General features: G+C 41.6%; 1 protein-coding gene across 14 annotated transcripts in view; it reads left to right on the forward strand.

The window, feature by feature from the left end:
• RBFOX1 (RNA binding protein, fox-1 homolog 1) overlaps positions 1-14,808 on the forward strand; it is a 1,970,253-nt gene that overhangs the window by 1,726,731 nt on the left and 228,714 nt on the right. For 12 of the 14 annotated variants that reach the window (XM_019540075.1, XM_019540076.1, XM_019540072.1 and 9 more), the window contains one exon: positions 10,218-10,460. In XM_019540075.1, coding sequence (XP_019395620.1) covers positions 10,218-10,460 — 243 coding nt within the window. The other 2 variants (XM_019540074.1, XM_019540073.1) reach the window with 2 other exon arrangements.

Genomic DNA, 14,808 nt, shown 5'->3' on the forward strand with positions numbered 1-14,808 from the left:
GAAAATGATAGTTTTAGCAGCAGTAGCACAGTCTGTCTGTCTAATTAGAATTCTGTATGGTCTCGAGGCAAGCAGGAGTTCAGACTCAGAATGTAGCCTTTGGCAAGTTACTTCCTTTCTTTGCATCATTTTCCTCATCTGTAAAATGCAGATAATAACACTTACCCTCCTACCTCATGGAGTGTTGTGATGATTAATTAGTTAATGTCTGTACAGTGCTTTGAATAAATGCTAAGTAATATTATTATTCATATAGTGCTCATCACCGTGTTATCTGAGCATTTTTCTGCTAGGACGGGTTGAGCCTTTTTTATTTGCTGAGCTGGTGAGTGGGGGAGAGAGTCTGATTAACATGAGGAAAGCATTATATTTTCTGGATTGGCGTGAACCCGGGTTTACTCCAGATCTGAGAAACAGAAACTGGATAATGTGCTTTGGTTGATATCAGCTTAATTTAGGTTTCGACTGTTCTGTTTCATTAGCTTATGGGCATGTGTAGATGAAACAGGGACCCTAAGTGGTGGGTTTTAAAAAACATTGCTTCAGTTTAGGGCTGGTTAAACCCCGAGAAGTACACACACCCTGCTGACTTACCTGCCTCTCCAGCAGGGAGGGGAGGCCGAGCTGCTGGCAGGAGGAGCAGTCCCTGGCCTGCGGGGGGGCAGGAATGGGGCTTGTGCTTCACTCTGCAGCAGTGGTGGGCACCTTCCCCAGACAGCACCCACCCACAGGCGCTTGGCTTGGGCAATCCCAAGGGCCACCGCAGCCATGGAGGGAAGCACTGGGTCCCCATGCAGTTCAGGTAGGCAGGCAGGCTCCGGGGGGCGGGGAAAGAAAGATCAGGCTCACCGCTTCTCTTGGGTGAAGCCTGCTTTCCCAGGCTGCTGCCAGGTTGCCTGCAGGGCTTCCTGCAGAGCTGTGGAGCTTCATGGAGCCCAGTGCTTTGCTCTGTGGCTATAGGGGCAGCAAACTAAAACGCCTCAAAGGAGTTTTAGTTTGCTGCACCCTGAGTCATTTAAGGTGCATTATGCTGCCAAATTTCTTACAGCAGTTGGAATTAATGCACAATACACTGTTGAGGTGTGCAAACATCGTCACCATTAAAGCGGTGCGAAAGCCTCTCGTTTCATCTACACATGGCCTATGTTCCCAATATTATATTCTCAACATTTCCTATAGTTACAGTGACTTTTTGTCAGTGCAGATGTGGATGTTGACGTGGCAGTCTCTCTTGTCTTCCTTGGAAAAAAAAAATCCAGCCTGCTCTTTTATTTCTTTCCTTTCATTCAGCGGTCTCAAAAGTCTAGACACCTAGTCTCTGCATTCACATACATTTTCAGTATGCAATCAAGAGACTGGATTATTCTCTTGGCACTGCCACAGCCTGGTTGTGTATCCTTGGTTAAGATCTTAATTGTTTTTGCTTTGGTCTCCTCATTAGCCAGATGTGGATAACATTAACTTCACAGAGGTTCATTTAACCAAGTTTTGATGGTGAAAGTATTGTTCCAAGAGGGCTTCGAGATCGCTTTTATGTCAGGTGCTAAATGAATCTACGGCATGATTATGACAACAGTGTAGGGGCAGTACCTCTGGGAAAACGTTCTTGAATGTAATTGATGTATTGGTGCCCTTTTCCCTCTTAGATTACTGTTAGGAACTCTGTTTTGGGAACATTTATTTGTCTCAGAAGATAGTTGACTGCAGATATCCCTGCACCTCTTAGCATCTTGTTTTGCAACGTAAGGCAATAATAAACTGATAAAGCTGCAGTTTAAAATTGCACAAAACTGCATAAACATTTGTGCTTCGGAATAAAAAACAAATCTTGCAGCAGCTGGGTGAGTGAGAAAGGAAGCATCCTGTCTGTCTGTAGAAGCAAAATCGTGTTGTCTCCAAAATACTAAGTCCTAAAAATGCCACCTTAATGTGTTATTTAAAACCTAAAATTTAGGCCAGCACTTGTCTGCAGTTTGTCCTTCCAGCAGAATGATAGGGACTGTTTGCATAAGCTGAGTCACAAGTCTGTAGCCAGATACTGCAGCCTCAGTTCTCTGGACTAGGCAAATTTTGATGCAGAATCTGAGAGGGGAAAGACAGACAGAAGTCCCCTGTGACTTTTTCATGTTGCCCCGATTTCAAGGCCTGATTTGGCCCCCAGAACAGCTTAGAAGGGTTGTGTCCCTGTTAGTCTGACACACTCCCCATGCACCAAGCATAATAGGTACTGTGTGTGAGGCCCTTCACTCCCCATACCAAAGGGAATATTCAGACTTCCTGTTTGGAGTATTGTGGGACCTCCAGCCCAGCACAGGCTGGGTGGCTTCAGCCAAAATGTCAGCAGCTTGTGGGATGGTGGGAGGCTTTGCCTTTGGCTGTGTCAGGGCCAGGCAGCTAGGAGCCACTGCTTTTTCCAGGCGTATGAATGCAGAGTCCATTCAGAGGCAAGCTGTGCCTGGGTGGAGTACCCAGGGCCTCCACCTCTGCTGCTGCTTCTCCCTAGTCCCCCAGCTGCTCGGCTGCCAGTGAGAAGCTGTGCCAGGGCCAAGCAGCTGGAAGCTGAATACACAGAAGTGCTGCTGCTTCCTGCCCCTCCCCAACTCCCCAGCTGCAGCGTGGGCACAGCTCAAAGTTGCCTAGCCAGGCAGTGACAAAGCCGTCCAGGTCCGCAGGCCAGATCTGGTGCCTTCATGAGCTGGATCTGGCCCATGGACTGTATTTTACCAGCCCCTAGGCTAAGGACCTGCATATGACCAAGGACAGAGGAATACAGTGTACTTTATCTTACCTGAAAATGGAATCTAAAATGAAAGCTAAAAGGGAAAAAAACTACCCCACCCCAAAATACCGCTCTCCCATCTGATACAAATGCATTTGAATCTGTCTGGTATGGCATCCATCAATGCTGTAGCAAGTGGGGGGAGGGGGGAGCAAGGCAACTGCCTCAGGTGCTGAAGTGAAGGGGCACCAACAGGCACTGCCCAGCCGGGATGGGGCCCAGGATGGAACCACATTTGGGGGAGTGCAGGGATGGGGGGAGGGTGGCTCCTGCCACTGCATGCACTCCTAGGCAAGCATGGGGGTGGTGTGCCCTCTGGATCCGTGTGTGGGGTGAGGGTGGGATGCTGCTGTGGGCTTTGCCCTGGGAGCCCAATTTAGTTGCTATGGCACTGCATCCCATAAAGACAACCCCTGTTTGTGGCTGATTGCCGTTATGTGGCTATACCTTATACACACAAAATCTTATGCTACTAAATTGGCACTAAGCAGTGGCACAGAATGAACATTACATTTCCAAACTGGGCATGTACCAGGGACAACAGGCTGTAGATAAGGAAGCTACTTAGAAAAGGGTAGTTTCTTGTGGTAGAAGGTGTTCGATGAAGCACAAAGATTCTACCATCACAGTAAAGTTAATGAAGGTAATTGTACAAAATCCCTGAGTTGATTCCTGAATTTCCAGCTTTCTCTCTGACATTGCGAAGAAAACATTGTTTCCCCAATTCATTGTTCTTTTCTTTTGTGAACACCCTGGTTTGGGAAGGAGTTTGTTTTTACAGTAGTTATGAGGCCCAAGTAGTTTGCAGTGACCCTTCCAAGAAGGGGAGGAAGTTGGATGCATTTGGTTGTGAAATCAGTCGACTAATTTGAGGCCAATACCCCAGTCAGGTTATTAAGCAACATGCAGGAAGCCTTGGATAATCAGTTGATTGTGAATACTGGTCCAATGTGGGTAGATGTCTGATTCCTTGGGTAAAATGTGTTGTTTTTATTATCCTTACCTAGGGAGAGCAAACAGCAACTCTCTAGAAATGATACTGTTATGTTAAAGAAGCCCAGCATATTGGAGTTCGACTGAAAGTTTAATCCTACAGTTACCGGTGTTTATCTAGGTTTGAGTGTTTTTTGAGGGCAGGGTGTGAGAATTGGGGCATTTATAAATGTTCACGTGATGCCCTTCAGCCTTTCCTCTCAAATGTTATATCTGCTGCAAGCCCATGGCAGATTGGCAGGAAAACTGTATACTTTGGGATCTTTTGCATCATTTTAGCTTTATTCTCAGTTATATGATTTAATTAGGAGTTTAATCATTGTTTAAGGCTAGCTCCAGAGTAGCTAGACAAAGTTCTTTTAATAGTTAGCATTAGCTTGCTTAAGCTGCTGCACAAAAGTAAACCTCAGAAGCATTTTTGAAATATTTCCCTTTGTACACAAGAGAAAGAACATTAAAAAAATCGGTTATATAAAAAAGGATAAAATACATCTAATATAAAACTGACAGTGGTCCTCGGAAGAGGCTACTGTTGGGATTCAGCAAATTTAAAGCGTAAGCTTTATTTGTTACCTTTATAAAGTAAAGAAAAAGCTTAAACACATAAAAAGATGCACAAACACTACTCTATAGCACAGCTGTCAAAAACCAAAGCACTGGAGGTTTAGGGTTTTTCATAACTTGAATACAATAATCTTAATTTTAAAATGAAAATGTTCAGCTTGCGGCAACTTACATAGCAGCATTTCTAATGTTTTTTAAACAGCTATTAATGTAGTCAAGCTGTGTTTTTTCTTCTTCTGTGTGTAATCATCTGCTCAGTGGTGCACTCTATAACTAGTAGCAGGAGACAGAGGAGTGGCCTGCTGTGATTGATGGGGCGAGGCCTAGCAAACCGAAAGAGTCCCATCTGGATTAGGTTTTGGGAGCAGTCAGATGTTGAGTGGGAGGTCAGTAAGGCTTGCAATAGCTCCCCCTCCTTCAACACCCCTATCATCCACACTCATACACACATTACATAGCTCACGCCCTCATCCATAATTGATGCTTGCTTTGGGCAGATGCTGCATGGCCTGGGACTAAAGCAGCTGCTAAGTTTATGGAGGATAAAGGGAGCAGGATGGTACAGCAGGTATTTTCACTTTTATTTTCACTTGAAACTGATTTTAGTGAAGGAGGGGCATTTCTTATATTCAGCTGTACCACTGCATGCAAGCCTCTTCTAATATGTATTTTGCTGCTTAAGTCATTCTGAGGGAAGCAGAACTGCAGCAGTGATTACATGTCTCTGCTGTGCTTGATATGTCTAACTGAGCCGTTCTTATAACCAGCAGGTTTACAGAGTAATTTTGCATTTTTCTTCTTTGTTTCCATGCCCTGAGGATATGGTGCAGTTTGGCTCATTTAACTACAGTATGAGAGGCTTTCTCTGAATGTGAAATATTTCTTGCCAAAGAAACAACACACAACAAAACTAAAATAGAATAAAGCAAACAATAAACTGTTAGTTAGAGTTAAAATGCACGCAACCATAAAGGTTTTCATTGAATAAATACAGTTTTATGCTGCAAAAGTGTGTTTAAGAAAAGGAACACTGCATAAGTAATATTGTCTTTGCTTTGTGTCCTTTGTGTATAAACATAACAAGCCTGCTTTATTATGTTTTGACACTTTTCAAGCATTTCTTAATTATGCAAGCATCTCCAAACAAAAGAAGGTGCTGAAAAAGAATGCCGAGATTTTGAGGTCTTCAATAGGAGTATTTAAAATTCTGATCTTTTCTTTAAGTGGAACAGTCCTATAGGATCTAAAAAAAGTGTTCACTTACCTATATCATCCTGAGGCATTTTTGTTCTGTAGAGTTCAGCATTTAAGCAGACAGCAATAAACTGGATTTTATATACTGCCACGTAAAGCATATTTTGAGTTGAAATGTGGTTTTCATTAAATTTCAGGCCAAAACATTTAGCAGAGCCTGATTGTCTGCCATCCTTTGTTCTTTTGTTGCCAACAACTACTTTATTAAACCACACACAAAAAATGAGTATTAAGCGGTCCTGTAAACTTAAAAAAGCAAAGAGAATTGGACTGAAGTTTGAAAGAACAACTTCTGGCTACCCTCTTGTGCCTAGGTGGAGTTGCACAATGCCTGTGTGCCCACTGTTCCAGAACTTACCCTCCTGGGTTAAGTTATGAATGGGTTTTTCTGTCTAGAGATTATTTCATACACTTAATGTTACTTAATTTTTTCTCTTAAGCAATTCAGTTCATTTTGTTTTAACTACATATTATTTAAAATTGCACAGTTGCTATCTGAAACTGGGGGAAAGCTAAGACTATCTTCTGAAACTTAGTTGGAGTTCATGATTTGCTACTCAAACCATGATGTGTAAGGATCTGTTCATTACCGCTGCATAAATTCAGCTCATAAACAGTAATCAATTTATGAAGAACATACCTTTGTCTTAAGGAATGTGTTTAGTTATGTGGCATGTGTTTAATATGAAATGCATTACTGATATGTTCTTTGAATATTCATGTGTTCATTTTGGATCAAAAGGTATAGATTGCATTACATAATTTTAAAAATCTAAATTAGCTTCAGTTATAATGGCATGTGCCATAGCTAGTTTTAAAGTGGTACTATGTCAGAATTAATACTATTTTTCATTTTAAGCTCGTGGTAGACAGAAGTACAACTTTTCGTTTCTTTATTTTCCAGCAACCACATTTTAGTGCATTAAAAAAAAAGCACAAACAAATAATAACTCTTAACGAAAGAATGAGACCTGGGCTGATAACCTTGTATACCAAGTTTCTAGAACAAGCATATTTATATGGCTGTGCTATAAACCCCTGGATACATAGAGTATATAATGGAAATGCTGACCCTTTATTTCCTTATTTATTACTAGTACCATTTTAATAAGGGAACCCAAACTTCATCTTAACAAATCTGATGACTGGAGTGTAATAGCGTCAGCAAGGCTAAGGTGCTGGAATTTTCATTACATGTGCTCTTGCTTTACTGTAGTGCTGAAGTGAAATGTTTGAAGTTGCTAGTAAGAAATTATATAAAAACTCAGTGCTCTTAATTAAATATTAGCTGTAATTAGCACTAAGTGTGAATGCTAAGAATATTAATTAGGGTCTCATGGAACTGCTGTCAGTGTTAATGAGAAACAGTGGGGGTCTCGGCAACATCTGTTTTAGAACTCAAGGTAGTATAAAAAAGCTTTAGATCAAATGCACCTGGACATTAGCTGTTGGTCCCTTTGTTGCCATTATTGTTCTTTTTTAACATCTGCTGACTGTGTCATGTCTAACAACTGACATGAAGAAATAGCTTATAGACCAGCTACTGTTCTTCAGAACCAGTACAGTCGTCATTTTTTTGAGGTGGAATTTTCATTTGCTGATGCCAGTTTCTTCCACATAATAAAGTCTGTCCTAGAATATTTAATGTTTGCATTTTTAGTACTTTCAAATACCCCAACTTCAGCTCCAACTTCAGTAATTTTAAAACATTAACATTTTCTCAGTAACAACTAATAGTTGGTAAGCGCATGTGGAGTCCATTCATTTGGTGCATTTTAGTCTGTATGGTTTATTATTTTTCATTTACAAAAACACTGTTTTATATTAATAACGGCTGATTAAGGAAAAATCAAAGGAAAGCATGGCCAGATGTACATCTTCCCTAAACAGCATGTAGAATGTATATTTTCCTTTATTTTTTTAAATTTAAGTTTTGAAAGTTTCTCAGTATAGCAACACAACTTTCCATTTTTGTTTGCACTTGTAATAACAGCAGAGTATATTTTTCACTTTCAAAGCAGCATACAAATATGAATTAATTTCACAACAGAACCCTGAAAAGTAGGAAAAAGGCCTTATTTTCATTTTTGAAATAGTGAAATGAAGCAGAAAGTATAAATAACTTGCCTGGGGCCACACTAACTTACTGGTGGAGACAGGATTAAAATTCAGGAGTTCCTAGCATCATGCTTAATCCATTAAAATGCCAAGACTTTTTCTTAGGAAAAGCATACTTTCCCCCTCTGACTCTACCAAGTACCCAGCAGCTGTGGTAGTGTACTGATTAGAAAATCTTCAAAGCTTCTGAGTTTGGGCTCAATTTAAACAAGCAGTCCCTCATTTAGATGTTTATTTCAATTAGTTGAAACTGGCTGGAAATCTTGGGTGTGAAATATCACATAAATTCCTTTACACTTCAGGCCTTGGCTTAAACTGGGAATTGTAAGGAAAAACAAAAACGAAAATGTGTGTGCGCCGACTCACGCCCTTTTGGTGGGAAGGTAGTTCCATATTTCAGAACATAATTACAAATTTGGTTTCATGTTAGTTTTGTGGCTTGTGAACCTATTGTGTTAGCAAAGGTTTAGTACTTTGCACATCAGTTAGCATATCCTTTGCATTCAGCAAAGGGCTTGTGAGCTGTGTTGCTATTCTTTCCCACTTGCTACTGTGATACAGTAGCCACCATGGTGTATCCAGACACTGCCATCTTTGGCATCAAGATTTGTGCATTTCTTAAATGCACAAGCATGTCTTGTTAAAGGTTTTCTTCCCTAGCCTCAAGTTGTCATATCATTATGGTCAAAAAATTTAGGCAGAGACTATTACAAATACTTATGTTAAATACTTAAGATTTGTGAACGTTTTTGACATATGCTTGCCCCTGTGGAATTATATCAAAGCTAAAAATGAATCTAATTGCCCGTGCAAGATATAAGATGCCTCCATTTGGTCTTTTACTTGTAAGATCTTATTTTTAATACATAAAAGTAAAATCATAATTAGCAAAATGATATGATACTTTAAGGTCTTGCATATATTTTCTGCAATATTACCATATCATTTTTTTCAGTGTTTTCCTCAAACAGGTTTTAAGTTGGGGCCTTTATAGTTCTGTATTTTGATATTGTGGTTCTAAGATTGAATTGAATCATTATATTATATCCTTGCACTGTAGTACATGATAAACTTTTGTTTAATAGTTTTGTTTTAATAGTTTTAGATTAATAATTATTTACTAATCTAAAATAGTACTCTGCGTCTCAGATAGCATCATTTTTTACAGATACTTAGAACTCTGTTAACAGGGTGTGTTGTCTATTCCCATTCATTGATTTGTATTTTTTAGGTTGGGTATATCTGTTCTGAAAATTAGAAAATGATGAGGCAGTATGCACATCATAAATGCTGTTGTTGTTTTTGGAACAAGTGGATTTATAGCAGTTAAATTCTTGAGTTAAAGTTGTGAAAGATGTGGACTAGAATTTACTAATTTACATACTTATACCTCTTTCCAGTGGCAGATTTAAGATTTACTGGGGCACTGCGCAAACAGAAAATTGGAGCTCCCCCGCCCCCCCCAGGCATCAGGCAAGGGCAGGTTCCCTCTTTTCCTGCTAGGGGTCTGTGGCTAAGCCTGCCTAGCCTCCTTGGTGTGTCTGGGGCAAGCCAGGGGGCACAAGAGCCCCTCTGCCCAGTGGGTGTCACACAGCCAGAGCTGCAATCCCCCGGCTCTGCAGAATGGGCTGGGACCAGGGCCAGCTGGCGGGGCAGGCATGAGCTCTGCCCAGGGCTGCTTACCTGCCCCTCTGCCCATCCCTCTGCTGGCCTGGGGGGGGGGGTGTCCTAATCTGCTCCAGGGACTCTGGTGCTGGCGACCTCCCACAGATGACAAGGACCAGAAGTGGGACTGGCAGCAGATGGCCCCAGAAAGCTGCTGCTGCCTGCAGGGAGCCCTGTGCCCATCTCTAACCCCTGGCCCCAGCCTAGCCAAAGGAGAGGAGGCACACACTGCCCACAGCCCGGATGCCCGCCCGGGCTGTGCAGCCCCTGGTGCCCCTGGGAGCCCCTATATTGGCAGGGGCTCTGCGGTCCTGTGCATTATTCTGTCCCTGCCTCATTCTTTTCTCTTGGGGTTTCATTTTTTGTGGACTTCCTTGGTATCCAGAAAGTCTCACTGTTATGTCAAAATTGCTTCTTAAGCCTAACAGCCCACAAGGCTAGTATGGTTAAGGCACAGCAGTTTCTATGCCCAATAACACGTAAGGGCAAACATTAGATCTGGCTGCCGTTGACTCCCCAGCCTGAATGATTAGGCATCTCTTTCCAGCTGGGTTGACTGGGAGGTTGCTTTTGATGGGAGACTGAAGTGAGGCTTTGAACTAGTGCCTGGTGAAGCCATTGCAGGACATCCTGTCCAGCCACTATACTCCTGCAGTGCTGTGTTGGAAACTGTGATTTCACTTTTCTAAGACTAGGTTTTTAACAGTGAGGATAAACAGGGTTAAATCAGAGAGGATACACCTTTCATGGGAAAGAAACTTAGCATATCTACAGATCTTGCAGAGCTTCTTTATTTTAAAAATTATTTTCTCTTATTCCAGTTTTATCTGTTTTATCTTTTCAGGGTAATCAGGAAGCTACAGCACCTCCTGACACAATGGCGCAGCCTTATGCCTCAGCCCAGTTTGCTCCACCTCAGAATGGTATCCCTGCAGAATACACAGCCCCACACCCACATCCCGCTCCAGACTACACAGGCCAGACCACTGTTCCAGAGCACACGTTAAACATGTACCCTCCTGCTCAGACACACTCTGAACAGAGTGCAGCTGACACAAATGCACAAACTGTCTCCGGCACAGCTACAGTAAGTTCAAGTTTCATCTATTTTCAAACTGTGCATCTCAAGTTACAAATGTGCTTGTGGATAACAACCAGCTCATATGCTGAGTTTAACAGTTTAAAACTTGGATGGTATGTGGAATATTCAACAATAAAGGGTGCAAAATAGGCCCTTTTTTTTTTTTCCTTTGAACACTGAGGATACTATTTGTTTAATTGTGGTGCCTCTAATGAAGGGCTCCATGGCATTTGCTGGCACATATCCAAAATCTTTTTATTTGGGACTGTTCACATATACCAAATTATAAATAAGCAGCACACAGGTGAATGACTGTATAAAGTTTAACCTGTTTAGAAGTCAGTAAATGCTGTTAAAATATTCTTAAATATTTACTTGAAGTAAAACCATTGATTTGTTTTGTTTATATGACCTGCTTTTCTTCATTTGTTGCAAGCATTTCTTTTAATTAAACTTTATTCTCAGGAATGTTCACTTAATGGGATAATATGGCAAATATTTGAGAAACTGTGTATTTGCAAGTGACTACTCAAAATGGGAGTTGGCAACATCACAAAAAATATTTATGTAGCCATAGTGAAATCAGTATACCAATCTGGAGTTCATGGAATCATGGAGCAAAACAACACTGCATGACTCACCTGTCCAGTCTGTGCAAATACCAGATTGTTAACGGTGAATGCATACGTGATAGTGTGTGACTACATCATGTTTTGAATTGTGAGTATATGGGGAAAAATATAATTTCAGAAATATGTTTTACTGCTTTGCAGGATTGTAATGAATATAATTTTAAATGACGATCAGTGTTTGGTGCCAAAAACTCTATTTTTGAAAGTCAGAACCCACTAACGTGCTGATCAAACTGATCACCCAAAAGCTGAATTTCTCAAAATCCCTCACTTTTGAAATCCTAAACCAAATTCAAATCATTATAATGTTGAATTATTGAGGGCATAGTTTGGCAGATATCGCAACTGTGAGCCTCAGTTGTTATTGTCTGCATTTCTTTGTTTAGGGCAAAGTGATTCTAACAACGTGTTCCTCAAAATATCTCATCCTTGAATAACAGTTAATGTTGCTAAGGCACTCTCTCTAGGCTGTGGGAAGGTATTTCCCACAGAAACTAAAATAAAGGCCTTATTGATGGGGAAAATGTCACCCACATTGTCCTATCTTACAACTGTCTTAAGGTATTTAATATCTTTATCATATAATAACTTTTATACTAATTTAAGAATGAAGCTAATACAATGGAGAATGAGAATCAGCATATGTCATATTTACCACATACAGGAACACAGGAATTGCCATAATATAGTAGGCTGGTGGTCTACCTAGGTCACTGCCATATGTTATGTCATTGGCCAATATCATGTATTTTTGAGCAATACCAAGAAACCATGTAACACAGGGGTTCTCAATCTGTGGGTCGCAGGGGGCATGTGTGGCAGCTCAGAGAAGCGGCGGTGGCGTAGAGTGGTGGATGGCAGCGGTGGCTGCCTTGTACGAGCTCCCCTTCCCCTGCCACCGCCATTCGGCACTCGGGGTCACAGTATCACGAAGTTTGAGAGCTCCTGCTATAATGGATGATTATGACAGAATCTGCTTGTATAAGCAACTCTTCTCGTAGTGGCTGGAAGAAATTCATCAATATCAAAACTGCAGTTAAATCACATGTCTTATACTCACAAATATTAGTATTTCTTGTCTTTTCAAAAATCATATATTTTGTTCATAACATGATAATGAACATTTTCCTTTTGTAACATCCAGTCCTTTAAGGCCTCTGCATGCAAAGCTTTCTTGTGGCAGTTAATTTCTCAGTTTAGGATTAGCACAGTATAGTGTTTTCTGTTATCAGTTTATCATGTTTCATGTCTTTCAGTGTCACTAAGCATCCCCTTGTTCTTGAATTATAAGAAAGGTTAAGTAGAGGACTATTCTATGTACCTTCATCATACCATTCATTAATCAGTATACCTCTAATACCTCCCTTTTTCACCTCTTCATTAAGGCAAACAGTCTCTCTCTTAAAAGCTTTCCAGCTTCTCTGCTTTCCATGCATCTAGTAGCTTTTGTCACCTGTTTCTGTATACACTTAGTTTCTTCTACAGTGCTCAAAACTGAACACAATATTCCAGACAAGATCATACAATGATTTATAAAATAGCATAATTTTTCTGTCATTTCTGTCCCTTTCCTCATATATTCTCCAACTTGGCTTATTGTTGTGATCACTGCAGCACCTCATGTTGTTCACGATGAAAACCTAGTCCTTCCATTTGCTTGGAACTCTAGGGCTTATATCATTTAGCCCTAAGGTGAAATCCTGGCCCTGTTCAAGTCATTGGCAGAACTCCCACTGATTTCACTGGAGCCAGGACTTTGTCCGTACTGACCTGTTCTGAAATTTATCATTGTGTTCCACTACCTCTTTTTTGATGCTTCATTCTGGAAAACATCTAGCCTTTTTTGTCAAAAAATGAACAGAGGAGGGATAGGCATTTCCCCAATATCTTGACTGAAGGCAGATGAAAGGAACTCATTTGCCTTGACCTCAGTTGCTCCTTTTAATCTTTGCTGCAGCAGATCCAGTGACTCCTTTAATGGTTTCCTGGTTCTGATACACTTATGCAGTTCCTTGTTGCTTGTTTTATGTGTCTGGCTATCTGCTCTTCATATTCCTTCTCAGCTCTCCTAATTTCCTTCCTATAGCTGTTTCTTTTGACATAGACTAAATTTCTATCTCTGGAGAATAACACTATGACTCAAATAACCTCTTGTACTTTGCCGAATTACCATACTTGTAGAGTTCATGTTATTACGGATCTTTGCTTCCCTTCCTGCTTCCTTCCTTATGGAGGAATCTGCATATCTTCTTTGTCGAAGTAGCTTCATGCTGTGTATAAAGATGTTAATTTCTTTGGTTTTGACCTTAGGGTTTTCTTGAGGAGCTATCACATTTTTCTTAAATCGTTTTCTGAATTTTGATGTCACTGTGAAAGTTGTTGGTATAAGCACTTCCTGAAAGTAATAATAGGCAACAGTCAGTCCTCTGGATCATGGTCTATGCATGAGAGGTCTAGTCAGGTGCCTGATGAATCTGTTTGTGGCTGACAAGCCCAGTTCGAGAGTGACATAGCTTGTTACAAGTTCACAAATTCCTGGAATAACAAATAGAGATTTACAGTTAGTAAATTCCCTAAGGATTTGCATTACTTACCTGTAATTGGGGACCCTATTCTTGTTACAGGGGAAAAGATCAGAGATGAGAAGAACCTGAAAGACCCCTTTAAAACTAGGGTAGTGGGGAGGTTGCCCTCATTCAGGCAAGGACCTAAGAGGGAACTAGACTCTCAAGAGAGCTATGGTGTTGTAAGCCAAAAAAAGACAGTTACTTGCATCTGGAGCCAGTCCTGGGGAGGGGGCACCTAGGGCCACAGAAAACCCACCTGCTAGGCTAAGCACCTTGCCTAGCAATTGAGAGGAAGCTACAGGCTGCAAGCAGAAACAGGGGCATTCGAACAAGAAAGGCTGACTCTAGACTGTGGATTTGCCTCATTTTAGGTGCCCTAAAATGAGATAATAGGAAGCCCCTGCACTGGAGTTGGGCAATAAAAATTGGCTGACTGACATGGGAGGGGCTGGCCTGCATTTATAGGCTTGCCTCCAGGTTAGGGAGTCATTGTGGCCCTGACTGGAGGAGACCAGAACTTGCCTGCAAAAGACAGGTGGAACTTGAATCCAAGAGGAGAAGAGGAACATCTGGCTGCTGGTGGGTGCATCCAAAGGGGTGAGGACTTGTCTGAGGACTGCTAGTTCTCATCTGGCAGGCGAAAGGAGGGAGGGTTGAGATTTTTGTTGAAGACTGTTTCAGTACGCAGGGGGCTTATTCCCCCCTTCCCCACTTTCTAACCACCAGAGGCCCAGGAGCAGCTGTGAGGGGTGATTTAGGAGGTCATATAGCAGAATGTTCTATGAATGTTTCTTTTTGTTTTTTTCTGCAAGGAATGAGCTGGAGTAGAGGGGGGCTAAAGCCACAAGGCTTCAGCCTGCATCCAGAAAGGAGGAGTCTGCTGAGCTAATACGCAAGGAGGTGAGGCTGGAGCCAGGGCCCAGGGAAGGGACCCACGGGCTGAAACAAGGATGGTGAGGAGACCCAGTAAACAGAGACTAAGCAAAACCTGAGGCATGGGCATAGCTACAGGGGTGGCTAGAGGCCATGATTATTGGCCTTAAGGCAGCTAGGGCCTGTAGGGCCATGACTAGAGCTAGTAGAGCAAGGGAGATGGAGGAAGCACCAGACACTCATCCAGGTTGGGGGACAGTACTACTGGATTCTGCTTTTTTA

Source organism: Crocodylus porosus, unplaced genomic scaffold (assembly GCF_001723895.1).
Source record: "Crocodylus porosus isolate Cpor-Errol unplaced genomic scaffold, CroPor_comp1, whole genome shotgun sequence".
NCBI classification, from domain to species: Eukaryota; Metazoa; Chordata; order Crocodylia; family Crocodylidae; genus Crocodylus; species Crocodylus porosus.